The following is a 25,530-nucleotide window of genomic DNA, read 5'->3' on the forward strand; positions in this document are numbered from 1 at the left end:
ACATCATCTCTGCTGCAAATCCTACCTCACCCCTCAAAGCGGCGCGGCTGTGGCCCTGGCCGTCGGGCAGCTATGGGCAAAAAGGTGTTCGGCTAGTAGCCCGGTCTTTGGGCCAAGGCTACAGGTTAGCTAAGTGAGGAGGTAGTACGACGATTCCGGCTGCCAGGCTGCTAGCCTGCTACAAGCAAGCAGCAGCAGACAAGCCGACCGAGGTCAACACTCCCGTCGCGTCATACTGCTAATGTCTATTATGTGTTCTTCAGAAGCTAGGGCGTCCCCCAGAAGCGACGCGCATTGTCCTCGCCCGAGCGATGTGGCAAATATGCGAGGGCTACCGGCTAGAGGACGGAGCCGGCCAAAGAACTTAGTCCGCCATCGCCAAAAACATCCAGTGCGCTTGGCAAGACTTAACGTTGGGACGCTTACTGGAATTAAGTTGTGAACTGGCAGACAGTCTCAGAAAACGCCGTGTTGACATATGCTGTGTACAGGAGACTCGCTGGAAAGGCTCCAAGTCAAGGAAATTAGGCGGTGGATGCAAGCTCATCTACCATGGCACATCAAATCGCAATGGCGTTGGTATCATATTGAACGAGTCGTTTAGAAACAGCGTCACAGCAGTTGATCGACTATCGGATCGCCTGATGGCTGTAAAATTAGAAACAGGAGAAGTGGAATTACGAGTCGTCTCTGCTTATGCGCCACAAGTGGGCTCTAGTAAAAAAGAGAAGGCGTGTTTTTGGGAAGATCTGGAGCAGTACGTCCAATCCCTGGAGGGCGAAGAAGTACTTCTAATCGGAGGAGACTTCAACGGACATGTCAGTTCTCGGAAAGACAGGTTCGAGAGTTGTCATGGTGGATATGGTTATGGAGCTCGTAACGACGACGGGTTGCGAATCCTGGAGTCCTGGAGTTGCAAGAGACTTGATCATTGCTAACACGCAGTATCAGAAAAGAAAATCGCATTTGATCACGTGCACTACCGGCGGTCATGAAGCACAAATAGATTTCTGGATGTTACGCCGACGAAATCGCCGACTTCTGCAGAATTCAAAAGTCATCACTACAGACCATGTCACTGCCCAACACCATTTGCTCGTCATGGACTTGAAAATCTCCCGTCCAAGGAAGAGACATCCAAGCACTAAACACAGCGCATCAAATTGTGGAATCTGAAGGATCGAAAGGAGGTATTTTTCGCGTCCGTGGCTCCATCCACACTTCCCACCCTACTCGTAGTGTGGAGGAAATGTAGTCGTATACTTCCAGCGTTATGCGCTTGACTGCGGAGAGCACTCTGGGAAAGACGACTCTAGGTAAGACCAATACACAGAAGGGGTTTTGGAACGAGGATGTTCAGGCGGCAATTTGTGAGAAGAAGTCCAAGTATAAGCTCTGGTGGAGGACACGTCAGTCTGAAGATCGAGGTGCTTACTTAGCGACGAAGAGTGAGGCTAAGAAGGCAGTATCCAAGGCGAAGTCGGACCGCTACAAGGCTGTGTACGACATGCTTGATAACAGAGAAGGAGAGCGGGCAGTGTATCGTTTAGTCAGAGCGCGTCATCGCTCAACGTTGGACATGGAGCACACCAAGCTGGTGTGCTGGGAGCTGGTGGAGCCGTTCTGCATCGCTTTCATCAGATCCTGGAGAGATGGCGAGAATACTACAATCGCTTGTGTAACGAAGAGTTCTGTTATCCTCCCATCCGAATTCCCAGCGTCGAGGGTCCTGTTCTACCAATTACGGCCGTCGAAGTCAGTGATGGCCACGCAAAAATGAAGTGGAACAAGGAAACCGGTCCTATTGACATAACTACTGAAGTCTGGAAGCTGCTAGGAGATCAAGGGTCCGTGTGGCTCGCAACTCTATCTAACAAGATCGTTGCAGAAGGACGGACTCCGGACGTTTGGCAAACTTCCGTGACCGTGCCTGTCTGGAAAGAGAAAGGAGACATTGCTGACTGCACTTCGTACAGGCCTATACGACTGCTGTGCCATACAATGAAAGTTTTTGAGCGTGTCCTGGAAGCTCGTCTGAGGAAAATTGTCAGCGTTTTGGATATTGCTACTTCATGGGCCAGATTTTGAGATCATGTTTTTTCCTCGCTACTCGATGAGACTCTTGCCGCCATTCTGTACATGTTACCTATGGCAAACTTTTCCATTTTGCTGGAATGCGCTGAAAGGTAGTGGATTAATATGTTTTTGCTACTGGGTTTCCGGTCACAGTCCGAGATTACAGCACGCAGAACACTAGAAGCCTTTTGAATAACCGCCAAAAGTCCAAAAATGAACAAGAAGGATGAATGCATTGCTATAACAAACGAATTATCCCTATATCAAGACCTATGCGGATTTTGATCTATGGGCGGGCCGTGAGGTCCTTATATAGAAACCCTTGGGACTCGTAGTTGTGGTACGTGGTGGTCTGCTGTGTTAACAAGTCTAGCTAATGAGGTAAGTACTAGCCAATGTGTTGCTGTTTGAGTTTGCCTACCGTTTGGATGCTTTCGGTAGGGTGATGAGGGTCTGTCATCCTCCCATCCGAATTCCCAGCGTCGAGGGTCCTGTTCTACCAGTTACGGCGGTCGAAGTCAGTGCTGGCCACGCAAAAATGAAGTGGAACAAGGAAACCGGTCCTATTGACATAGCTACTGAAGTCTGGAAGCTGCTAGGAGATCAGGAGTCCGTGTGGCTCGCAACTCTATCTAACAAGATCGTTGCAGAAGGACGGACTCCGGACGTTTGGCAAGCTTCCGTGACCGTGCCTGTCTGGAAAGAGAAAGGAGACATTGCTGACTGCACTTCGTGCAGGCCTATACTACTGCTGTGCCATACAGTGAAAGTTTTTGAGCGTGTCCTGGAAGCTCGTCTGAGGAAAATTGTCAGCGTTTCACTCATGGAGTGCGGGTTTGTGAAGGACTGCAGCACTATAGATGCTATCAATGCTGTCCGTATCCTCTTGGAGAAACATCGAGAGAGAAAAACCGCAACGCGCATCTTGCTTTTCTCGATATCGAGAAAGTCCCACATGAGCTGCTATGGATGTCCATGAGGACATCCGTTAGACAAAATCCTTTACTGACGATGATGGTCTATTTCATTACGGTATCCTCAATCAGGCGACATCCCATATCCAGAAGGGAAGGGTTCTGCAATTGTGTGCTTCCATGGCTAATCTCCTATCTCATGATAAACTCGAAAAGCTTCCGTTCATTCGATTGTAGAGAGTGGGTTCCGATGTGAAGTTCCTCAGACGTTCTTTCGGAGCCAATTTTTGCGTTGAAATCGCCAAAAATGACCTTGTAGACGGTGTTGTCTTCTCTATAGAAACTCTCTAGGTCCATATAGAAAGCTCTGAATTCTTTTTATTCGTAGACTGATGTTAAAGCTTAAGCAGAGAAGATAATCAAAGCTGATATTGAGCCACATCTTGTCATCATCAGAGGTCCAATTCGGATAGTAAGTTGGCCGAAAGAGTCTGCCATACTCGCGTTGACGAGGACAACAACTCTATCAACTCCTCTAATGTCGCATGCTCCTGGGAACAGTTCTTCTCCAGTTTCGTATTTGATGTTCAGTGGATGGTACGGTCTCGTCTGGATCAGTTTGATGATATTGTACATGATAAGCGTGTTGCATCATCATCATCATGCAAGCGGTGCACAATGGTGCAAGCATACTTACGTTATAAGTCATCCTAGTCCTTTTCCGTTTCGGTAGCCTAGATGACTCCTGCAACCCCGTTCTTCCTACCCTTGGATTCGTTCATCGTACATGCTTTCGTAGAACATTCCTATTGTGAAAAAATTTAGTGTATTTTAAAACTATGAAATGTTAACAAACACATAAACGTAGATAAATATAATTACCTTTACCATACCAGGCTTTCTTCCGGAGTCGGGTTCTTCTTTTTACTGCAACACGTAAATAATTTTGAAACCCATGGCCAGGTTGCTGGCTTCTGCTCCATTTTTTTAAAAGAACATTGCGTACTCCCGGAGTGGATAATTTTAGTTTATTTGTTGAAGGCGAACCCAAACCGCCTCTTTTGCATTTCTCAGGTTGATTGCACCGGCAGGACCAATATGTAAGATATAAAGATGTAATGAGTCAATCCTAAATCCGGCTGTTCTAATGAGGGAGATCCGATCCGAATAACATCATAGTTATTAATTAAAAGATTTCTGGGCATTATGTGCATAATCAGCAACAGTATGTTGCGGATCATACGCGGTTTATTTCGAAAAATACATCCTATCTATCCTATTCTGCTGCTGTGTAGCAGTGCGGTAACAGTCTGAAGGGATTATAGATCGCCTTATGTGCGGGGACAAGCCAGCCGCAAGTGTGACGATATTTTGACAAAAGATGTTCTGGCAGAGATGAGGGACGTTTTGTGTGAAGTACTTTTGAACACACAAATTACATGGAAACATCGTCCGCCCATCCGACTTGTCTAAGACTGGCTTTTTATTCTCAAAAATCCAGTTTAATCAGAGGGGAAGGAACTGTCTATGTATGGAGTTCCCTAATGTCCTCTCAACTCTCATAAATCAAAGGAAGAGATTTAACGCGGTGGAAGGATCGTTATTCCCTATTTTTTTCGCAGCCTTCCTTTACACACTTGAATGTGTTCAAGGATATTGAGCAGAGTTTATTGATCAGTCTATATCATCTACAGCTTATTACAGGAACTGTGGAGGCAGTGAGTCTGTACAAAATGATGTTCAGATCAAATCTCGTTCTTCCTTGGGAAAAATCGTTTCCAGGTTCAGTACACCGATGTTGAAGATACGTTTTGGCAATCCTCCGGGTGATATGTATTGGTCGGGGATGCGGAATTTCACTTTTCGCTGTCCTGGCTAAACAATTATGCATCTTACCAAAGTGAATGAATGACGAAGCAGCTCAAAATTTCAATTGGCTACCTTCAAGCCGTCGTCGCAGTCATGGTACACTTTGAACACTGGGTCAATGTTGGTGGTTTCACGTTCCGAACCCTTAAAATAACCATTGTACTGCTGAGACTCATCCCTTCACTATGAATGATGCACAAAAGTCCAGTCGAGCTAAATCAGTAGTAAATCAGTGCCTGGTGCTTGGGATATGGCGGAGGTTTGCGCCAAAGTTCATTTGTGGCCAAGATGATGGATCTTGCATGTGCAAGAAAGATGTTTTCACTTCTGGGCTGTGGTTCGAACCTCTTTGTTCTTTAGATCACTCTTTTACTACGATCCGAAAACTCAATAATCACTCCGGAAATTCATTACATGTAGAAACGAACGTCTTCTCATGGCTGAGTTAATGCGCTGTCAAGATTTTCTAAGCATTCTGTTTGTCTCACCTTCAAGGTGAACTCTCCTTTAGCGTCGGTGAATCCTTGGGCGAGAAGGTCGTCAGGATCTGGACCTGCATGAAAAATTTCTTTTCACATTACAATTAGTATCGGTGGGCTGAATATATGCTCTTACCATCGTCCTCATCCCACAGCTTCACTGTCACTCCTGCGGCTGGCTTATCCCCACACATAAGGCGACCGGTAATCCCAACAGACTGTTGACGCACTGCTACGCAGCAGTAGACGAGGGTGGTCAGCGAGAGTAGGATAGTATGCATTTTTCGAAATAAGTCGCGTATAATCTGCAATTAACATACAGTTGCTGATCATGCATATAATACTTTAATCTAATCTTTGAATCATAAGGATCTTGTTATGATAGTTATGATGCTATTCCAGGACGACGTCCCAAATGTAACGAGTTCGCGGTAACTGAAGCGAGATGAGAGTCTAACATACGAAATGTGTAGTGAGGTGAATTCTGTATGTGAATAGATATCTGAATCATCAAGTGTGGAGTGAAGTACAGGGATTGCTAATTTTCAGAGCTATTTAAAGAATACCTAGACGTTTTTGATTGAGGCTTCTCTTATCATTCTCAAGATAGGGGCGCTTTCCGGTCGTTTTTTGGCAGCAACATGCGGAGGCGGAACTTCGATGCCTTGGACATCAAACTCACCTGACATCTTATCTCGCCGCAATAGCATACGAAAAAAGTAACTGTGGTAACCTACGCAGCCCTTACAGTGAATCACCGTTACGGATGGTTGTTCACTGCTAATTACCAATGCAGTACCAGAGCAGAGCTTTCCACAGACTGTGTTGTATTGCAGTGTGAACTGAGAACACTTTTAAGTCATTTAAAAATCTTTGTAATGCTGCTTCTTCTTCCTCCCATTGGAGGTGGGCCGATCCCTGCAGCAGTGCAACGCTGGGCCGACCCGTGACGAGGTGCGAGCAAGCCCACGACCTCATCCGGTCCCAAAAATCAAATAACCTTAACGAGACTCATTCGAATCTCTATCGAAGGTTAATTCGATAAGAACAGAAACTAAACTTTGATCTTAGCCAAAAGGCCGAGAAGCGATGCGGTTAGGGTCCAACACCTGGTCCAGCTCAGCGGATGAGTCGTACTCCATACGGGCAGCGCAGCGCAGTGCGCAGATACGTTCTCTGCGCTCCAAGCCTCAATATCTGTTTTAGGATAGTATAAGGTTGAAAAACAAGTCGCAAGCGTTATTCAAATCGGTAACCAAGCTCGCTTACATGTCAAATGACAAAGAGTCTTACTATGAAGACAGACGCAGGGTGAGAAATTCTCCACTTGATAATATTATTCAGCATTTTAAAAACACTGTCCATTTCTGAGTACATCTTTGAAAAAAGAAACCACCACTCATTTCTCAACCAAGTATCAAAGAAAGATGAATAAGGAGCCTGCTAATAAAAATGACAAACAAACTAGAGCAAACGGGAAAAGCACAACTTGTTCTTCAGCCTTATACAATCGCGAAATTGTTGTAGAAACTACATGTTCGTATTCTGGCTCCTGCCCTTGATTTCTTACCTGTCCCTACGTTCCTTGCGCGAGCGTGCACTGCGCTGAGTTGCTCGTATGGAGTACGACTCATCCGCTGAGCTGGACCAGGTGTTGACCCCTTACCGCATCGCTTCTCGGCCTTTTGGCTAAGATCAAAGTTTAGTTTCTGTTCTTATCGAATTAACCTTCGATAGAGATTCGAATGAGTCTCGTTAAGGTTTTTTGATTTTTGGGACCGGATGAGGTCGTGGGCTTGCTCGCACCTCGTCACGGGTCAGCCCAGCGTTGCACTGCTGCAGGGATCGGCCCACCTCCAATGGGAGGATAAAGAAGAAGCGGCAATAGTTCCAAGGACCCAGCACCGTTAGTTGTAAATTCTTCTCTAGTTCCAAGTTGTCAGGACTATGTTTCTGTATGTCTGATTTTTTGGAGAGTTATCTTGAGAGGTATGTTCTCGCTGTGCTATGGAGTAAATAGTCCAAAAAACGTCAGAGTTACTCCTGACTAACCTTTTCTGTTCATTTCCAATCATAACAGAACCATTTAACTCTTCCCGTCGGAAATAGGCCGATCCCTGCGGCAACGCAACTTCTGATGAGGTTCGAGGGTCAAGTTCTCGTGTGAGTGCTATGGTATAGTATTCACTATTTATGTTCTCGATTTTTTAATGTTGTTTATAGTTCCAGTTTATGCACCTCACTCCGGTACAAATGCGAACACCTCAATGTACCCATTGCAGGCAATTCAGCGCAGTTCATACAAGCGAAATCCTGAGATGATACTAAAGTACCAAGTTCTCGCATGAGTGCTTTGGTGTGGTATTCCTTATGTTTTTTTTTTGTTTTTCAGTGTTCTCTATGACTCCAGTTTATGTTTTTTTAGTATGTTCTCTCCCCACCTCCCACCCCCTACCCTCGGCATCTGATTCTGATACTGAATTTTCTGGTTGATTTCTTCCCGATTTCCCGATTTTTTCCTGGTTATGAGTCCCGTAAAGAATTATGATTAATTAAAAAATAAGTACTCTGAAGGGAGCAAATAATCACATCTCTCCAAATTCTTATTGGTACGTCTCATTCGTGCCAGTTACCTTCTTGGCTTTATTCTATTTCCGTTTTATCATGAAATGCGCTTTCTTTCTTGTCAATCCTGGATGTCTGTACCTCACCTTTTGTTACATTTTTCCTCCTGATTTAATTATCAGCATTTCGTACGTTCTTTCTTGTGTCTTGATTGATTCCTTTGATTCCTATGTTCCGGAGCCCAATGTCAGTTTGGCGTTTAATCAGTACTACATACGCCTGAATCTGCAACGACCTGTGCACTATCCTTCTTCGCATGAGAGATTCAAAACACCATGGCATCCAGCATACCACGATCATAGAGGACAACGGAAGCGCTGGAGGAGATGTTGCTCCCGGACCGATCACCGTTTGCATCACATTATCATAACATTGTTTACAGTATCGATTAGTACAGTATCACTACTAACTTCTGTCCCAAAATCCGTCGCAAACCGTCGGAATTCTTGGGAGTGTACAAAATTAACTTTTGAGAACATCATTCAAAAGCAAATGAGGTGATGATTTCAAGTAATTTTAATTTTAATTTAATTTTTTGAGTTTAATTTTGACAAATTTGTGGCCCGAAAAGATGCAAAGCTTCCCCAACCTTCGAAATTACTTTCACACCTCCGCAATTCTGCTATTGGCCTTTCCGGCGGATACATCTCTATCTCTCCAATTTGATCACTCGAAATTCACGACCAGCTGTCATCCAATGTGAGCTCCTTAACCATGTCTTGTTAAGAAAGAAGAGTCCTTGACAAGTACTGAATTGCGATACTTAAGCATCCATTATAAGGCGTTGACAGTTATTCAAAAATTGGAACAATCTACGAAACAGGACAAAGTTGTAAGTCTGACATTGAAGAAGCTAAACACCTTCAAACCTAGAAACTTACAATTTGAACTATTGTCAAGAACAGATTATTCACTTAGAAAATGGAAAACTTGGAGCAGATTTTTCCTAGCTGGAATGTATGGTCTTTTTTATTAACCTTGAATGGAGCACTTTTGTCAATTTCCGAAGAGAAGGGAAATTTCGAACCCACATATGATGTGGTGTACCAAAATGTTCTAAATAACCTTCTGATTACGAATATAATAAGCATTTCGTCTAATTTTGAAAAATAAGCCCAAATTCCATGAACACCTCTTCCTTCCACGGAGATATATCCGTCGCATATGCCGATAGCAGGATTGCGGAAGTGTGAAAGTTATTAACGAATTTTGGGGGAACTTTGCTTGCTGTCAGGCCACACATATGTCAAAACTAAAGTCTTGAGAAATATTTGAAATTAGCAGCTTATTTGCTTTCAAATCGTATTTCCAAAATTTAATTTTGCTTAACCCCAAGAGTTTCGACGGTTTGCGATGGATTCATCCGTCGGCGACGGATTTTGGGACAGAAGTTCGTGGCTGTTTTGTAGGCTGTTACCCATGAGTTTTGATATCTGCTTTTAATATTGTCTGTGAACAGCGGCGCATGATGAAGATTGGAAGGTTCGACCTCAGTCAGATCCGAGCACTATCATTCTGCTTTTGAGAGAGGTATCACATCTAGCCAGTCTAGACTTACGTGGCCTCAAAAAAAAAAGAACGCACTAAGTGTGACTAAAGGAAGCTGGGTACCGAAATCAAAGGGGAAACGAGAGAAGATGTGCCACTTCTTTTTTTTTAGCAAAATGGATGAGAAAGTAGTAGTCACTGACCTCATCAATTCAATTTCAACTATATAATGTTTTCCTTCTTAGTTTCCGGACTTCTGTCTCGAGAAGAGTGTCACTATCGATGAGCGGAAGTGAACTTGACTTTGAGAGTAGAATGACCTAAGGGTTTTCTTAGATCACTCGCAGCAAACATGGACTCGACTCGTTTCTTTTTTAGCCATTTAAAGGCATCACACCACGAATCTGAGGTGGTACGGATTTCAGGTGGAGTATTCGTATACGGCGTAGAAGACTATACGGAGAAGAGTGATTCCGTTCATTTCTTCCTAATTGCCGTAAAAAACGGCCCGGAAGATACGGCTTCGGGCGTTCTAGCGCACTATTTTCTACAAGGAGTTCGACTGGAGCGCGCCAGCATTGTGCACGCGCCGCATCTTCCGGGCCGTTTTTTACGGCAATTAGGAAGAAATGGATGGAATCACCCTCCTCTCCATAATCTACTATCCCTTATAAGAATACTCCACCTGAAATCTGCACCACCTCAGATTCATGGGGTGATGCCTTTAAAAGTCATTTAGTTATTGATTGCAATCATTTAGTTACAAATACAATTGTATGAATTAGAGAGTATTCCCTCTCGTTTCGAATATTGCCTTTAAAATTATCCATATTTCTACTTTTTGAGGGAACTAAGATGTTTTGACCAACTTCAAGCGGAGCAATAATATCATGAATCATTGCTCAATATTAATGAGGGAAACGTTTCATTATGTGAGATCAATTAACATCTAAAAAAGGGAGAAATTGTAACAACATAATTCGCGTTCTTTAGTGTGAACTAGTAAAACAAATATGCAGAATCAGTTCGTTCGTACCTCACCAATCTTCCTGTTCTTCTTCACTAAATCCTCGATGTCTTTGTATTCCCTTCAATTCGCTCGCTTCCTCCTGCTCAGCTCGAAGGTCAGGTTGTTCATCATGCTCGTTTCCCGAATTAGATACAGCTACCCGGAGCACCAGGATTTATTCGCTCAGTTGAGCGAGCATCGAAAACATATCCGTTGTTTATGAACATCGTCTTGCTCAGGTTTCCTTTTTTTAGTTGCCCATTTCGGAAAAAAAAAGTAGCGCCTCTTCTCTCACAACCTCTTTGATTTCAGTACCCTGCTTCCAATAGTCATACCCAGTCCGTTTTTTTTTTTTCGCTAAAGTAAAAGAAAAAGTCTAACAAAAGATGAGTTAGAGATATTCAGGAATGACAAGAAAGGAACTACATATCATGATAGGAAATAGAATAAATCCAGTAGGGTAACTGACATGAATCAGACGTACCAATAGGAATTTGAAGAAATGCGATTGTTTGCTCCCTTCAGGGAACCCTTTTTTTAATCAATTAATCATTTTTGGGGTTTGCGGAGGATCGAAATCAGATGCCAAAGGTAGAACGTACGAAAAAAAACCATAAACTGGAGCCATAAAAAACATCAAAAAACCAAAAACACAAAAAACGGAATATCCCTCACACGAGAACTTGGCCCTCGAACCTCATCAGAAGTCGGCCCATTGTTGCGTTGCCGCAGGGATCGGCCTATTTCCGACGGGAAGAGTTAAATGGTTCTGTTATGATTGGAAATGAACAGAAAAGGTTAGTCAGGAGTAACTCTGACGTTTTTTGGACTATTTACTCCATAGCACAGCGAGAACATACCTCTCAAGATAACTCTCCAAAAAATCAGACATACAGAAACATAGTCCTGACAACTTGGAACTAGAGAAGAATTTACAACTAACGGTGCTGGGTCCTTGGAACTATTGCCGCTTCTTCTTTATCCTCCCATTGGAGGTGGGCCGATCCCTGCAGCAGTGCAACGCTGGGCTGACCCGTGACGAGGTGCGAGCAAGCCCACGACCTCATCCGGTCCCAAAAATCAAAAAACCTTAACGAGACTCATTCGAATCTCTATCGAAGGTTAATTCGATAAGAACAGAAACTAAACTTTGATCTTAGCCAAAAGGCCGAGAAGCGATGCGGTAAGGGGTCAACACCTGGTCCAGCTCAGCGGATGAGTCGTACTCCATACGAGCAACTCAGCGCAGTGCACGCTCGCGCAAGGAACGTAGGGACAGGTAAGAAATCAAGGGCAGGAGCCAGAATACGAACATGTAGTTTCTACAACAATTTCGCGATTGTATAAGGCTGAAGAACAAGTTGTGCTTTTCCCGTTTGCTCTAGTTTGTTTGTCATTTTTATTAGCAGGCTCCTTATTCATCTTTCTTTGATACTTGGTTGAGAAATGAGTGGTGGTTTCTTTTTTCAAAGATGTACTCAGAAATGGACAGTGTTTTTAAAATGCTGAATAATATTATCAAGTGGAGAATTTCTCACCCTGCGTCTGTCTTCATAGTAAGACTCTTTGTCATTTGACATGTAAGCGAGCTTGGTTACCGATTTGAATAACGCTTGCGACTTGTTTTTCAACCTTATACTATCCTAAAACAGATATTGAGGCTTGGAGCGCAGAGAACGTATCTGCGCACTGCGCTGCGCTGCCCGTATGGAGTACGACTCATCCGCTGAGCTGGACCAGGTGTTGGACCCTAACCGCATCGCTTCTCGGCCTTTTGGCTAAGATCAAAGTTTAGTTTCTGTTCTTATCGAATTAACCTTCGATAGAGATTCGAATGAGTCTCGTTAAGGTTATTTGATTTTTGGGACCGGATGAGGTCGTGGGCTTGCTCGCACCTCGTCACGGGTCGGCCCAGCGTTGCACTGCTGCAGGGATCGGCCCACCTCCAATGGGAGGAAGAAGAAGCAGCATTACAAAGATTTTTAAATGACTTAAAAGTGTTCTCAGTTCACACTGCAATACAACACAGTCTGTGGAAAGCTCTGCTCTGGTACTGCATTGGTAATTAGCAGTGAACAACCATCCGTAACGGTGATTCACTGTAAGGGCTGCGTAGGTTACCACAGTTACTTTTTTCGTATGCTATTGCGGCGAGATAAGATGTCAGGTGAGTTTGATGTCCAAGGCATCGAAGTTCCGCCTCCGCATGTTGCTGCCAAAAAACGACCGGAAAGCGCCCCTATCTTGAGAATGATAAGAGAAGCCTCAATCAAAAACGTCTAGGTATTCTTTAAATAGCTCTGAAAATTAGCAATCCCTGTACTTCACTCCACACTTGATGATTCAGATATCTATTCACATACAGAATTCACCTCACTACACATTTCGTATGTTAGACTCTCATCTCGCTTCAGTTACCGCGAACTCGTTACATTTGGGACGTCGTCCTGGAATAGCATCATAACTATCATAACAAGATCCTTATGATTCAAAGATTAGATTAAAATATTATATGCATGATCAGCAACTGTATGTTAATTGCAGATTATACGCGACTTATTTCGAAAAATGCATACTATCCTACTCTCGCTGACCACCCTCGTCTACTGCTGCGTAGCAGTGCGTCAACAGTCTGTTGGGATTACCGGTCGCCTTATGTGTGGGGATAAGCCAGCCGCAGGAGTGACAGTGAAGCTGTGGGATGAGGACGATGGTAAGAGCATATATTCAGCCCACCGATACTAATTGTAATGTGAAAAGAAATTTTTCATGCAGGTCCAGATCCTGACGACCTTCTCGCCCAAGGATTCACCGACGCTAAAGGAGAGTTCACCTTGAAGGTGAGACAAACAGAATGCTTAGAAAATCTTGACAGCGCATTAACTCAGCCATGAGAAGACGTTCGTTTCTACATGTAATGAATTTCCGGAGTGATTATTGAGTTTTCGGATCGTAGTAAAAGAGTGATCTAAAGAACAAAGAGGTTCGAACCACAGCCCAGAAGTGAAAACATCTTTCTTGCACATGCAAGATCCATCATCTTGGCCACAAATGAACTTTGGCGCAAACCTCCGCCATATCCCAAGCACCAGGCACTGATTTACTACTGATTTAGCTCGACTGGACTTTTGTGCATCATTCATAGTGAAGGGATGAGTCTCAGCAGTACAATGGTTATTTTAAGGGTTCGGAACGTGAAACCACCAACATTGACCCAGTGTTCAAAGTGTACCATGACTGCGACGACGGCTTAAAGGTAGCCAATTAAAATTTTGAGCTGCTTCGTCATTCACTTCACTTTGGTAAGATGCATAATTGTTTAGCCAGGACAGCGAAAAGTGAAATTCCGCATCCCCGACCAATACATATCACCCGGAGGATTGCCAAAACGTATCTTCAACATCGGTGTACTGAACCTGGAAACGATTTTTCCCAAGGAAGAACGAGATTTGATCTGAACATCATTTTGTACAGACTCACTGCCTCCACAGTTCCTGTAATAAGCTGTAGATGATATAGACTGATCAATAAACTCTGCTCAATATCCTTGAACACATTCAAGTGTGTAAAGGAAGGCTGCGAAAAAAATAGGGAATAACGATCCTTCCACCGCGTTAAATCTCTTCCTTTGATTTATGAGAGTTGAGAGGACATTAGGGAACTCCATACATAGACAGTTCCTTCCCCTCTGATTAAACTGGATTTTTGAGAATAAAAAGCCAGTCTTAGACAAGTCGGATGGGCGGACGATGTTTCCATGTAATTTGTGTGTTCAAAAGTACTTCACACAAAACGTCCCTCATCTCTGCCAGAACATCTTTTGTCAAAATATCGTCACACTTGCGGCTGGCTTGTCCCCGCACATAAGGCGATCTATAATCCCTTCAGACTGTTACCGCACTGCTACACAGCAGCAGAATAGGATAGATAGGATGTATTTTTCGAAATAAACCGCGTATGATCCGCAACATACTGTTGCTGATTATGCACATAATGCCCAGAAATCTTTTAATTAATAACTATGATGTTATTCGGATCGGATCTCCCTCATTAGAACAGCCGGATTTAGGATTGACTCATTACATCTTTATATCTTACATATTGGTCCTGCCGGTGCAATCAACCTGAGAAATGCAAAAGAGGCGGTTTGGGTTCGCCTTCAACAAATAAACTAAAATTATCCACTCCGGGAGTACGCAATGTTCTTTTAAAAAAATGGAGCAGAAGCCAGCAACCTGGCCATGGGTTTCAAAATTATTTACGTGTTGCAGTAAAAAGAAGAACCCGACTCCGGAAGAAAGCCTGGTATGGTAAAGGTAATTATATTTATCTACGTTTATGTGTTTGTTAACATTTCATAGTTTTAAAATACACTAAATTTTTTCACAATAGGAATGTTCTACGAAAGCATGTACGATGAACGAATCCAAGGGTAGGAAGAACGGGGTTGCAGGAGTCATCTAGGCTACCGAAACGGAAAAGGACTAGGATGACTTATAACGTAAGTATGCTTGCACCATTGTGCACCGCTTGCATGATGATGATGATGCAACACGCTTATCATGTACAATATCATCAAACTGATCCAGACGAGACCGTACCATCCACTGAACATCAAATACGAAACTGGAGAAGAACTGTTCCCAGGAGCATGCGACATTAGAGGAGTTGATAGAGTTGTTGTCCTCGTCAACGCGAGTATGGCAGACTCTTTCGGCCAACTTACTATCCGAATTGGACCTCTGATGATGACAAGATGTGGCTCAATATCAGCTTTGATTATCTTCTCTGCTTAAGCTTTAACATCAGTCTACGAATAAAAAGAATTCAGAGCTTTCTATATGGACCTAGAGAGTTTCTATAGAGAAGACAACACCGTCTACAAGGTCATTTTTGGCGATTTCAACGCAAAAATTGGCTCCGAAAGAACGTCTGAGGAACTTCACATCGGAACACGCTCCAATCGAATGAACAGAAAGAGAAGTTTTTCGAATTCATCATGAGGAGTAGGAGATCAGCCATGGAAACTCACAATTGCAGAAGCCTTCCCTTCTGGATATGGGATGTCGCCTGATTGAGGATACCGTAGTGAAATAGACCATCATCGTCAGTAAAGGGTTTTGGCTTACGGATATCCTCATGGACAACTACGGTTCTTCTCTCGATGTTTCTCCAGGAGGATACAGACAGCATGGATAGCATTTATATTGCTGCAGTCCTCCACAGAGATGCTCTGCTTGAGTCAATTTTCCTCAGACGAGCTTCCAGGACACGCTCAAAAACCTTTATCGTATGGCACATCAGTCGTATAAGCCTGTACGAAGTGCAGTCAGCAATGTCTCCTTTCCCTTTCCAGACAGGCACGGTCACGGAAGTTTGCCTTGATTGGGTCCTCTACGTCAACCACGGGTGTGGTCGACGTAGAGGACCCATTTTTCATCTCCAGTGACAACGGTGTCCAGCCAGTCGAATCTGCGACTTCTGGAGAGCAGCTGAGTGCAGATGTCCAGGAGTCTTTGGCAGTTGCCGTCGCTCAATGCATGTAGGAGTCACTGACCGAGCTCTTTCACCATTCCGAGAGATCGCAGTCCAATCCTTACGGTGGACAGCGAACAGCCAGGACTGGCAGCAAAATACCGCACACCTTCACATGGATGCTGCTCCGCCGGATTCTTCAGTTTGTCGAATGATATTGCAGTCGGTCGGACCAGAGTGAGGCTCATCTTCGAGTTTCTTGTTTCCGGCTTTGAAGCGCTGGAACCTAGCACGCACAGACCGCTCAGAAGTGGCTTCAGTGCCGAATACTTGACTCAAGTTTCGATGGGCTTCAGCAGCGGAGTGACCAGACTCTAACTCGTAAAGGAGTACGTGTCGAATATGGGTGGAATGTTCGGCCATTATAGCATGAAATAGGCAAGGAAGAGGGAGCCAAATATGTTATGTGTATACAAGCGATAGTGTCCGTATACAATATATTTGAAACGGGAACTTCCAGAACATCTCAAAAAATCTGCGCTACTGCCGAAATTTTCGGACTCATACTTTCCGAACACCCTGAAACAACCCTAGGCCCAATCGATTGAACAGGTGAAAAACTTGGGCCCAGATCAAAACTGACGACGCGTTGTTACAAAGAGATACACTGCCAATAACAGAAACGCGAGGTGGTATTTTCGCATCTTTTGAAGAATGGTAAAGGCTAGGACTACTAGGGCTTGCTGCAACTATTGAAGACTATTTTTTGTTCCTTTCTCGATGCAGTAGCCTACTGAATTTCCCTTGTAGCCTAGATTTGGCATTAGAGCGAATAATATCACAAATAATTCTTGACTCACTCACCCACGATTCTCCACCAAAAGTTGCCCGCCACGAATCGTTTACAACTCTCTTCTTTACAAGCACACTTCAACAACATCGAATACAGTTGATCTTGCTTTGCCTTCAGTGCCTCTGGAAGTAGAAGTTGCTCGTTAGACTTGGACATGCTAATGTGCTAATGTGTTACTCTATGAGCCTAAGTCCTAAGTTGGTTCATAGTGCAGAACACACAATCTCTTCAACATCTTTTATTTTTCACTCAAAAAGATACGGCAACAACAAAAACATTTTTCTTCTCTTCTTTTCCCTTTTCCTTTTTTTTTTAGTGCGAGAAGTACAGTGAAAGAACAACAAGGATTAGTATTGCCCATGTTCGACTGTCCTTAAATCTCGGCATGTTGAAACGTAGTTTTAACTGATTTCCTTGAGCTGTAGCCAAGATTGGTATCGATCTTTATTAAACAGCGGCTAACGTTTCGGCGATATCGCCTTCGTCAGAGCCTGGAAAACTCAAAGTCATTAGTGACCTATCCCCTCAAGCGCCTCATCACCCTACAGAAAGCACCCAAACGGTAAGCAAACTCAAACAGCAACACATAGGCTAGTACTTACCTCATTAGCTAGACTTGTTGTTAACTCAGCAGACCACCACGTACCACAACTACGAGTCACAAGGGTTTTATATAGGGACCTCACGGTTCACAAGGGAGAGACCGATAGACAACTGGTTGGCTTTCCTGAATGTGCACATTTACTTGCGGAATGGGATATGTAAGACTAAGTGGTACCGGAAACCCAGTAGTAAAAACATCTTAATCCACTATCTTTCAGCGCATCCCAGCAAAATGAAAAAATCTTGTATAGGTAACATGTACAGAACGGCGGCAAGAGTCTCATCGAGTAGCCAGGAAAAAGCATGGTCTATAAATGTGGCCCATAAAGTAGCAATGTCCAATGGGTGCCCAGCTGGAGATGGTGCTACCCGACAAGCACGGTATCCCTCTCGAAGACCCAACGTTGTGGATGGCCCAGAGAAGATCCCTTTCTGTTTTACCTTATATATCTGATGATATGAGCAGAGCAGTACGGGGCTGTCTACGAAAAGCGGGTCTAAGGAATGACGTGAGGGTTGTGGAAATACCTCCAGCAAACCTCAAGGGTCAGCTGGTACGTAACCGTGTATATGATCGACTCTGCACAACTCCCAGCTGCGTGGTTTGCCCGTATGGCAGAGAGGGTGATTGCATGATATCGGGAGTGGTGTATCGTATCACGTGCAGGTTGTGCGGTGACGATTATATAGGGGAAACGGGACGCCCACTGTGTATTAGGGTCAAGGAGCATCTAGATGGACTCGCAAAATCAAAAACCTTCACCCCACTTGGAGCACACCGTAGAATATGTCATCCAAACTCCGAAGTAGAGGTAGAAGTTCGTATATTATCCTACGAGTCCGAAATCACAGCACGCAGAACGCTAGAGGCCTTTTGGATAACCGCCAAAAGTCCAAAAATGAACAAGAAGGATGAGTGCATTGCGATCACAAACGAGTTATCCCCGTATCAAGACCTATGCGGGTTTTGATCTACGGGGCGGGCCGTGAGGTCCCTATATAAAACCCTCGTGACTCGTAGTTGTGGTACGTGGTGGTCTGCTGAGTTAACAAGTCTAGCTAATGAGGTAACTACTAGCCTATGTGTTGCTGTTTGAGTTTGCTTACCGTTTGGGTGCTTTCTGTAGGGTGATGAGGCGTTTGAGGGGATAGGTCACTAATGACTTTGAGTTTTCCAGGCTCTGACGAAGGCGATATCGCCGAAACGTTAGCCGCTGTTTAATAAAGATCAATACCAATCTTGGCTACAGCTCAAGGAAATCAGTTAAAACAAGGATTAGAATAAATTAATCCAAACATATTCATCATTTAAATCTCGCCCATCATCGGCCCATCGATTTCTACCACCTTCCGAGGTAGAAAAACAATATCTGGAGTATACAATATCTGTGTGCGTGAAGTAAAAAAAATGGAAAAGGCCTCAAAAAAAAAAACTCACCATACAAAAGAAACAAAGAACCGCTCCCAAAAAAATCAACGTCGCAGGTAATGTGGGGCTCGTCCCCACCTTGGCTTCGCCTGGGGGCTCCTCAATTCCAAGAAATACCAAAGTGTTGTTGATAAAATCGAATCGGCCTTTCATCTGAAAACAAGAAAAACGAGATCAGTAATGGTTTCATAGGTTGTCGATAGTCCAATTTAGCAACAACCAAGATTGTTAACAAACTTTATTACGGCTAACGTTTCGGCGTCGTCGCCTTCGTCAGAGTCTGGAATGTCAGATCATTTGTGATATATCCTCTCAGAGCCTCATCCAGAAGAAGTCATCATACCCTGAAATGCTACATCCAAAATCAAAACCAAAAGAGTCCAAAACGTTCTGCTTACTTAGGTAGCCGCGTTGCCATGATATTAGCGGATCTTCGCGTGATAAAATCGCTCCGCTAATACTAATTAGGATGCCACCCTCATATGACCCCGTAGATCAAAACCCGCAAAGGTCTTGATACACAGCCAGCTCGTTGGTCATGGCTACGCATTCTTCCTTTCTATTCATTTTTGGACTTTTAGCGTTTACCCAAAACGCCTCCAAAGCTCTGCGAGCTACAATTTCGGGTTCGTACGATAGGATCATGGCAGCTATGCAGAAAGGAGCACTTTCATGACATTTTCTGCGGTTTCATAGATTGTTATGATGCAATTTAGGATATGTTATTGTTTTCTTTCTTTTTGCTTGTATCTGTTTTCTTTTGTTTAATTCTGCTTGATGGGAAGTATGTTCTATCGTTTCATCTGCTGCTATCAGTTCTACTGCAGGGCCTACAAACCGAAATATTGGATAACAGCAGGACAAACCATAGAACAATACTTCTTAACATCAAGCAGAATTAAACAGAAGAAAAACGAAAAAGAAAACGATTAAAAACAAAGAAAAAACAGTGAACAAATCACCAATCAATAACGTATCTTGAATTGCATCAAACTACAAAGCAATGTTTTTCGCGCAACAAAATTAACAAAAAGGAACGGAAATCTACACGAACAAAAAAGGAAAAACAACAATGAAGAACTATAACAACGACGCAAAAAAGGTGGAATGACCAAAAACCACTAAGGATAGGTGAAAACAACGCGATGTGCAGATTACTAGGCAAGAATAAGAACTAGAAATAGAAAATTATGAGGTTTTGATAAACTTTTCGTCTTCACTAGTTTGTAATGGAAAGTTTTCATCTTTTACATGTGGTTCCAAATCTCTAATTGTTTTTGCAAAAATTTGGCCGTGCGAGGTGTCGATCCTGGGCAGTCCCACTATGATACTTTCGGAACAAAAATTGATTTTTTCTGTTGTTTTTTCAGGAATAGGTTTTCAAAAGTTTCCACAGTGTTGGAACTTGTGAAAAACCTTCTTAATCCCACGTTGTTTTCGTTAACCAAAAACCACTAAAGATAGGTCTACGCGACGTATAGATTACTAGGCGAAAGTAAGAATAAGAAATAGAAAATTATGAAGTTTTCAGAAATTAGAGACGACGAAAATAATAAAAGGGAAAACAAAAAAACAAAAACGCAAGGAAAACACCAATAGAAGAGAGCCCCTCAGCGCAAAGATTAGCGATGTCGTGATCGCGCAACACTGTGCACAGCTGCCGTAATTTCGCAATTGCGAAATCAATGAGTTTGCCAAAACAGTACCTCTACTGAAATATCAGTAAAAATCTAAAATTAAGCCGCTGTTATAACGACGACGTGGCATTAAGAAGGAATCAAGGAAGAAGGAATAGTTTCAACTTGTGAAAACTTTCGAAAACCTATTCTTGAAAGAACAACAGAAAAAATCAGCATTTGTTATGAAAGTATTATAATGGGACTGCGCAGGTTCGACACCTTGCTCAGCCAAATTTTTGTAAAAACAATTAGAGATTTGGAACCACATATAAAAGGTGAAAACTTCGGCGTTATATTCTTTTCAGCACTTTAAACGTAGATTTTATGAAGCTTGAAAAATTTATAATGTTTATAAAGTTTTTTCATAACATTTCATAAAGACAAAAAGCTCACATTCTGTGCATATGCTTTGGTGTGGAAGACCGTAAATAACCGTGGAAAAAGCACCTGAAGAACCTTTTTAAGCAGAACTCCAAAGAGCAATGTTTACTCTGTGAAACGTTAATAATGCTGTTTTCTGAGGTCGACCATTTTTTTGGAAATTAAAGAGGGAAATTAGGCTTCCTTTTTGGAGTTTGAGGTGCTGTTCCATATACTTTATAAAAATGTGATAGTTAAAGCGCCGATTTCTCGATAAGAGTCGATATCTCTTTTCGTTTTACTAAAAGTTTAACATTCTTCGCTACGAGATGCGAAAATACCACCTCGTGTTTCGCTTTAAATTCGGCGCTTTAACTTCACATTTTTATAGAGTAGAACTGATAGCAGCAGATGAAACGATAGAACATACTTCCCATCAAGCAGAATTAAACAAAAGAAAACAGATACAAGCAAAAAGAAAGAAAACAATAACATATCCTAAATTGCATCATAACAATCTATGAAACCGCAGAAAATGTCATGAAAGTGCTCCTTTCTGCATAGCTGCCATGATCCTATCGTACGAACCCGAAATTGTAGCTCGCAGAGCTTTGGAGGCGTTTTGGGTAAACGCTAAAAGTCCAAAAATGAATAGAAAGGAAGAATGCGTAGCCATGACCAACGAGCTGGCTGTGTATCAAGACCTTTGCGGGTTTTGATCTACGGGGTCATATGAGGGTGGCATCCTAATTAGTATTAGCGGAGCGATTTTATCACGCGAAGATCCGCTAATATCATGGCAACGCGGCTACCTAAGTAAGCAGAACGTTTTGGACTCTTTTGGTTTTGATTTTGGATGTAGCATTTCAGGGTATGATGACTTCTTCTGGATGAGGCTCTGAGAGGATATATCACAAATGATCTGACATTCCAGACTCTGACGAAGGCGACGACGCCGAAACGTTAGCCGTAATAAAGTTTGTTAACGTTAGCCGTAATAAAGTTTGTTAACAATCTTGGTTGTTGCTAAATTGGACTATCGACAACCTATGAAACCATTACTGATCTCGTTTTTCTTGTTTTCAGATGAAAGGCCGATTCGATTTTATCAACAACACTTTGGTATTTCTTGGAATTGAGGAGCCCCCAGGCGAAGCCAAGGTGGGGACGAGCCCCACATTACCTGCGACGTTGATTTTTTTGGGAGCGGTTCTTTGTTTCTTTTGTATGGTGAGTTTTTTTTTGCGGCCTTTTCCATTTTTTTACTTCACGCACACAGATATTGTATACTCCAGATATTGTTTTTCTACCTCGGAAGGTGGTAGAAATCGATGGGCCGATGATGGGCGAGATTTAAATGATGAATATGTTTGGATTAATTTATTCTAATCCTTGTTTTAACTGATTTCCTTGAGCTGTAGCCAAGATTGGTATTGATCTTTATTAAACAGCGGCTAACGTTTCGGCGATATCGCCTTCGTCAGAGCCTGGAAAACTCAAAGTCATTAGTGACCTATCCCCTCAAACGCCTCATCACCCTACAGAAAGCACCCAAACGGTAAGCAAACTCAAACAGCAACACATAGGCTAGTAGTTACCTCATTAGCTAGACTTGTTAACTCAGCAGACCACCACGTACCACAACTACGAGTCACGAGGGTTTTATATAGGGACCTCACGGCCCGCCCCGTAGATCAAAACCCGCATAGGTCTTGATACGGGGATAACTCGTTTGTGATCGCAATGCACTCATCCTTCTTGTTCATTTTTGGACTTTTGGCGGTTATCCAAAAGGCCTCTAGCGTTCTGCGTGCTGTGATTTCGGACTCGTAGGATAATATACGAACTTCTACCTCTACTTCGGAGTTTGGATGACATATTCTACGGTGTGCTCCAAGTGGGGTGAAGGTTTTTGATTTTGCGAGTCCATCTAGATGCTCCTTGACCCTAATACACAGTGGGCGTCCCGTTTCCCCTATATAATCGTCACCGCACAACCTGCACGTGATACGATACACCACTCCCGATATCATGCAATCACCCTCTCTGCCATACGGGCAAACCACGCAGCTGGGAGTTGTGCAGAGTCGATCATATACACGGTTACGTACCAGCTGACCCTTGAGGTTTGCTGGAGGTATTTCCACAACCCTCACGTCATTCCTTAGACCCGCTTTTCGTAGACAGCCCCGTACTGCTCTGCTCATATCATCAGATATATAAGGTAAAACAGAAAGGGATCTTCTCTGGGCCATCCACAACGTTGGGTCTTCGAGAGGGATACCGTGCTTGTCGGGTAGCACCATCTCCAGCTGGGCACCCATTGGACATTGCTACTTTATGGGCCACATTTATAGACCATGCTTTTTCCTGGCTACTCGATGAGACTCTTGCCGCCGTTCTGTACATGTTACCTATACAAGATTTTTTCATTTTGCTGGGATGCGCTGAAAGATAGTGGATTAAGATGTTTTTACTACTGGGTTTCCGGTACCACTTAGTCTTACATATCCCATTCCGCAAGTAAATGTGCACATTCAGGAAAGCCAACCAGTTGTCTATCGGTCTCTCCCTTGTGAACCGTGAGGTCCCTATATAAAACCCTTGTGACTCGTAGTTGTGGTACGTGGTGGTCTGCTGAGTTAACAACAAGTCTAGCTAATGAGGTAAGTACTAGCCTATGTGTTGCTGTTTGAGTTTGCTTACCGTTTGGGTGCTTTCTGTAGGGTGATGAGGCGCTTGAGGGGATAGGTCACTAATGACTTTGAGTTTTCCAGGCTCTGACGAAGGCGATATCGCCGAAACGTTAGCCGCTGTTTAATAAAGATCGATACCAATCTTGGCTACAGCTCAAGGAAATCAGTTAAAACTACGTTTCAACATGCCGAGATTTAAGGACAGTCGAACATGGGCAATACTAATCCTTGTTGTTCTTTCACTGTACTTCTCGCACTAAAAAAAAAAAGGAAAAGGGAAAAGAAGAGAAGAAAAATGTTTTTGTTGTTGCCGTATCTTTTTGAGTGAAAAATAAAAGATGTTGAAGAGATTGTGTGTTCTGCACTATGAACCAACTTAGGACTTAGGCTCATAGAGTAACACATTAGCACATTAGCATGTCCAAGTCTAACGAGCAACTTCTACTTCCAGAGGCACTGAAGGCAAAGCAAGATCAACTGTATTCGATGTTGTTGAAGTGTGCTTGTAAAGAAGAGAGTTGTAAACGATTCGTGGCGGGCAACTTTTGGTGGAGAATCGTGGGTGAGTGAGTCAAGAATTATTTGTGATATTATTCGCTCTAATGCCAAATCTAGGCTACAAGGGAAATTCAGTAGGCTACTGCATCGAGAAAGGAACAAAAAATAGTCTTCAATAGTTGCAGCAAGCCCTAGTAGTCCTAGCCTTTACCATTCTTCAAAAGATGCGAAAATACCACCTCGCGTTTCTGTTATTGGCAGTGTATCTCTTTGTAACAACGCGTCGTCAGTTTTGATCTGGGCCCAAGTTTTTCACCTGTTCAATCGATTGGGCCTAGGGTTGTTTCAGGGTGTTCGGAAAGTATGAGTCCGAAAATTTCGGCAGTAGCGCAGATTTTTTGAGATGTTCTGGAAGTTCCCGTTTCAAATATATTGTATACGGACACTATCGCTTGTATACACATAACATATTTGGCTCCCTCTTCCTTGCCTATTTCATGCTATAATGGCCGAACATTCCACCCATATTCGACACGTACTCCTTTACGAGTTAGAGTCTGGTCACTCCGCTGCTGAAGCCCATCGAAACTTGAGTCAAGTATTCGGCACTGAAGCCACTTCTGAGCGGTCTGTGCGTGCTAGGTTCCAGCGCTTCAAAGCCGGAAACAAGAAACTCGAAGATGAGCCTCACTCTGGTCCGACCGACTGCAATATCATTCGACAAACTGAAGAATCCGGCGGAGCAGCATCCATGTGAAGGTGTGCGGTATTTTGCTGCCAGTCCTGGCTGTTCGCTGTCCACCGTAAGGATTGGACTGCGATCTCTCGGAATGGTGAAAGAGCTCGGTCAGTGACTCCTACATGCATTGAGCGACGGCAACTGCCAAAGACTCCTGGACATCTGCACTCAGCTGCTCTCCAGAAGTCGCAGATTCGACTGGCTGGACACCGTTGTCACTGGAGATGGAAAATGGGTCCTCTACGTCGACCACACCCGTGGTTGACGTAGAGGACCCAATCAAGGCAAACTTCCGTGACCGTGCCTGTCTGGAAAGGGAAAGGAGACATTGCTGACTGCACTTCGTACAGGCTTATACGACTGATGTGCCATACGATAAAGGTTTTTGAGCGTGTCCTGGAAGCTCGTCTGAGGAAAATTGACTCAAGCAGAGCATCTCTGTGGAGGACTGCAGCAATATAAATGCTATCCATGCTGTCTGTATCCTCCTGGAGAAACATCGAGAGAAGAACCGTAGTTGTCCATGAGGATATCCGTAAGCCAAAACCCTTTACTGACGATGATGGTCTATTTCACTACGGTATCCTCAATCAGGCGACATCCCATATCCAGAAGGGAAGGCTTCTGCAATTGTGAGTTTCCATGGCTGATCTCCTACTCCTCATGATGAATTCGAAAAACTTCTCTTTCTGTTCATTCGATTGGAGCGTGTTCCGATGTTAAAGCTTAAGCAGAGAA

General features: G+C 43.4%; 12 protein-coding genes across 13 annotated transcripts; 8 read left to right on the forward strand and 4 right to left on the reverse strand.

Annotated features, from left to right (window-relative positions):
• Positions 1 to 322: 322 nt before the first annotated feature.
• On the forward strand, positions 323 to 2,088 carry RB195_006812 (uncharacterized protein; the record flags this gene model as incomplete). 2 transcript variants are annotated; one of them, XM_064180117.1, is made up of 4 exons in its annotated part: positions 323 to 412; positions 492 to 838; positions 1,270 to 1,500; positions 1,551 to 2,088. In XM_064180117.1, the coding sequence occupies 4 exons, from the start codon at positions 323 to 325 to the stop codon at positions 2,086 to 2,088; spliced, it is 1,206 nt and encodes a 401-aa protein (XP_064037014.1). The 2 variants fall into 2 exon arrangements, with proteins under 2 accessions (XP_064037014.1, XP_064037016.1); XM_064180116.1 differs by lacking the exons at positions 323 to 412; positions 492 to 838 and having other exon boundaries at positions 1,274 to 1,780.
• RB195_006813 (uncharacterized protein) lies at positions 817 to 1,176 on the forward strand (the record flags this gene model as incomplete). Its single annotated transcript, XM_064180118.1, has 1 exon — positions 817 to 1,176. The coding sequence occupies one exon, from the start codon at positions 817 to 819 to the stop codon at positions 1,174 to 1,176; it is 360 nt and encodes a 119-aa protein (XP_064037015.1).
• A 433-nt stretch (positions 2,089 to 2,521) lies between the features above and the next one.
• Positions 2,522 to 3,055, forward strand: RB195_006814 (uncharacterized protein; the record flags this gene model as incomplete). The annotated part of the gene is made up of 1 exon (XM_064180119.1): positions 2,522 to 3,055. One exon carries the CDS (start codon positions 2,522 to 2,524, stop codon positions 3,053 to 3,055), a length of 534 nt encoding a protein of 177 aa, XP_064037017.1.
• Positions 3,056 to 3,392: 337 nt separating this feature from the next.
• Positions 3,393 to 3,626, reverse strand: RB195_006815 (uncharacterized protein; the record flags this gene model as incomplete). Its single annotated transcript, XM_064180120.1, has 1 exon — positions 3,393 to 3,626. One exon carries the CDS (start codon positions 3,624 to 3,626, stop codon positions 3,393 to 3,395), a length of 234 nt encoding a protein of 77 aa, XP_064037018.1.
• A 1,104-nt stretch (positions 3,627 to 4,730) lies between these two features.
• On the reverse strand, positions 4,731 to 5,619 carry RB195_006816 (uncharacterized protein; the record flags this gene model as incomplete). The annotated part of the gene is made up of 4 exons (XM_064180121.1): positions 4,731 to 4,865; positions 4,932 to 5,003; positions 5,348 to 5,412; positions 5,475 to 5,619. The coding sequence occupies 4 exons, from the start codon at positions 5,617 to 5,619 to the stop codon at positions 4,731 to 4,733; spliced, it is 417 nt and encodes a 138-aa protein (XP_064037019.1).
• A 7,409-nt stretch (positions 5,620 to 13,028) lies between these two features.
• On the forward strand, positions 13,029 to 13,918 carry RB195_006817 (uncharacterized protein; the record flags this gene model as incomplete). The annotated part of the gene is made up of 4 exons (XM_064180122.1): positions 13,029 to 13,173; positions 13,236 to 13,300; positions 13,645 to 13,716; positions 13,784 to 13,918. The coding sequence occupies 4 exons, from the start codon at positions 13,029 to 13,031 to the stop codon at positions 13,916 to 13,918; spliced, it is 417 nt and encodes a 138-aa protein (XP_064037020.1).
• A 1,104-nt stretch (positions 13,919 to 15,022) lies between these two features.
• On the forward strand, positions 15,023 to 15,256 carry RB195_006818 (uncharacterized protein; the record flags this gene model as incomplete). Its single annotated transcript, XM_064180123.1, has 1 exon — positions 15,023 to 15,256. One exon carries the CDS (start codon positions 15,023 to 15,025, stop codon positions 15,254 to 15,256), a length of 234 nt encoding a protein of 77 aa, XP_064037021.1.
• Positions 15,257 to 16,106: 850 nt separating this feature from the next.
• On the reverse strand, positions 16,107 to 16,358 carry RB195_006819 (uncharacterized protein; the record flags this gene model as incomplete). Its single annotated transcript, XM_064180124.1, has 1 exon — positions 16,107 to 16,358. One exon carries the CDS (start codon positions 16,356 to 16,358, stop codon positions 16,107 to 16,109), a length of 252 nt encoding a protein of 83 aa, XP_064037022.1.
• A 1,392-nt stretch (positions 16,359 to 17,750) lies between these two features.
• RB195_006820 (uncharacterized protein) lies at positions 17,751 to 18,362 on the forward strand (the record flags this gene model as incomplete). The annotated part of the gene is made up of 1 exon (XM_064180125.1): positions 17,751 to 18,362. One exon carries the CDS (start codon positions 17,751 to 17,753, stop codon positions 18,360 to 18,362), a length of 612 nt encoding a protein of 203 aa, XP_064037023.1.
• A 4,191-nt stretch (positions 18,363 to 22,553) lies between these two features.
• RB195_006821 (uncharacterized protein) lies at positions 22,554 to 23,165 on the reverse strand (the record flags this gene model as incomplete). The annotated part of the gene is made up of 1 exon (XM_064180128.1): positions 22,554 to 23,165. One exon carries the CDS (start codon positions 23,163 to 23,165, stop codon positions 22,554 to 22,556), a length of 612 nt encoding a protein of 203 aa, XP_064037024.1.
• Positions 23,166 to 24,558: 1,393 nt separating this feature from the next.
• On the forward strand, positions 24,559 to 24,810 carry RB195_006822 (uncharacterized protein; the record flags this gene model as incomplete). The annotated part of the gene is made up of 1 exon (XM_064180129.1): positions 24,559 to 24,810. One exon carries the CDS (start codon positions 24,559 to 24,561, stop codon positions 24,808 to 24,810), a length of 252 nt encoding a protein of 83 aa, XP_064037025.1.
• Positions 24,734 to 25,127, forward strand: RB195_006823 (uncharacterized protein; the record flags this gene model as incomplete). The annotated part of the gene is made up of 2 exons (XM_064180130.1): positions 24,734 to 24,899; positions 24,976 to 25,127. The coding sequence occupies 2 exons, from the start codon at positions 24,734 to 24,736 to the stop codon at positions 25,125 to 25,127; spliced, it is 318 nt and encodes a 105-aa protein (XP_064037026.1).
• Positions 25,128 to 25,530: the final 403 nt, after the last annotated feature.

The sequence above is a fragment of the Necator americanus genome, chromosome I (assembly GCF_031761385.1).
Source record: "Necator americanus strain Aroian chromosome I, whole genome shotgun sequence".
NCBI classification, from domain to species: Eukaryota; Metazoa; Nematoda; class Chromadorea; order Rhabditida; family Ancylostomatidae; genus Necator; species Necator americanus.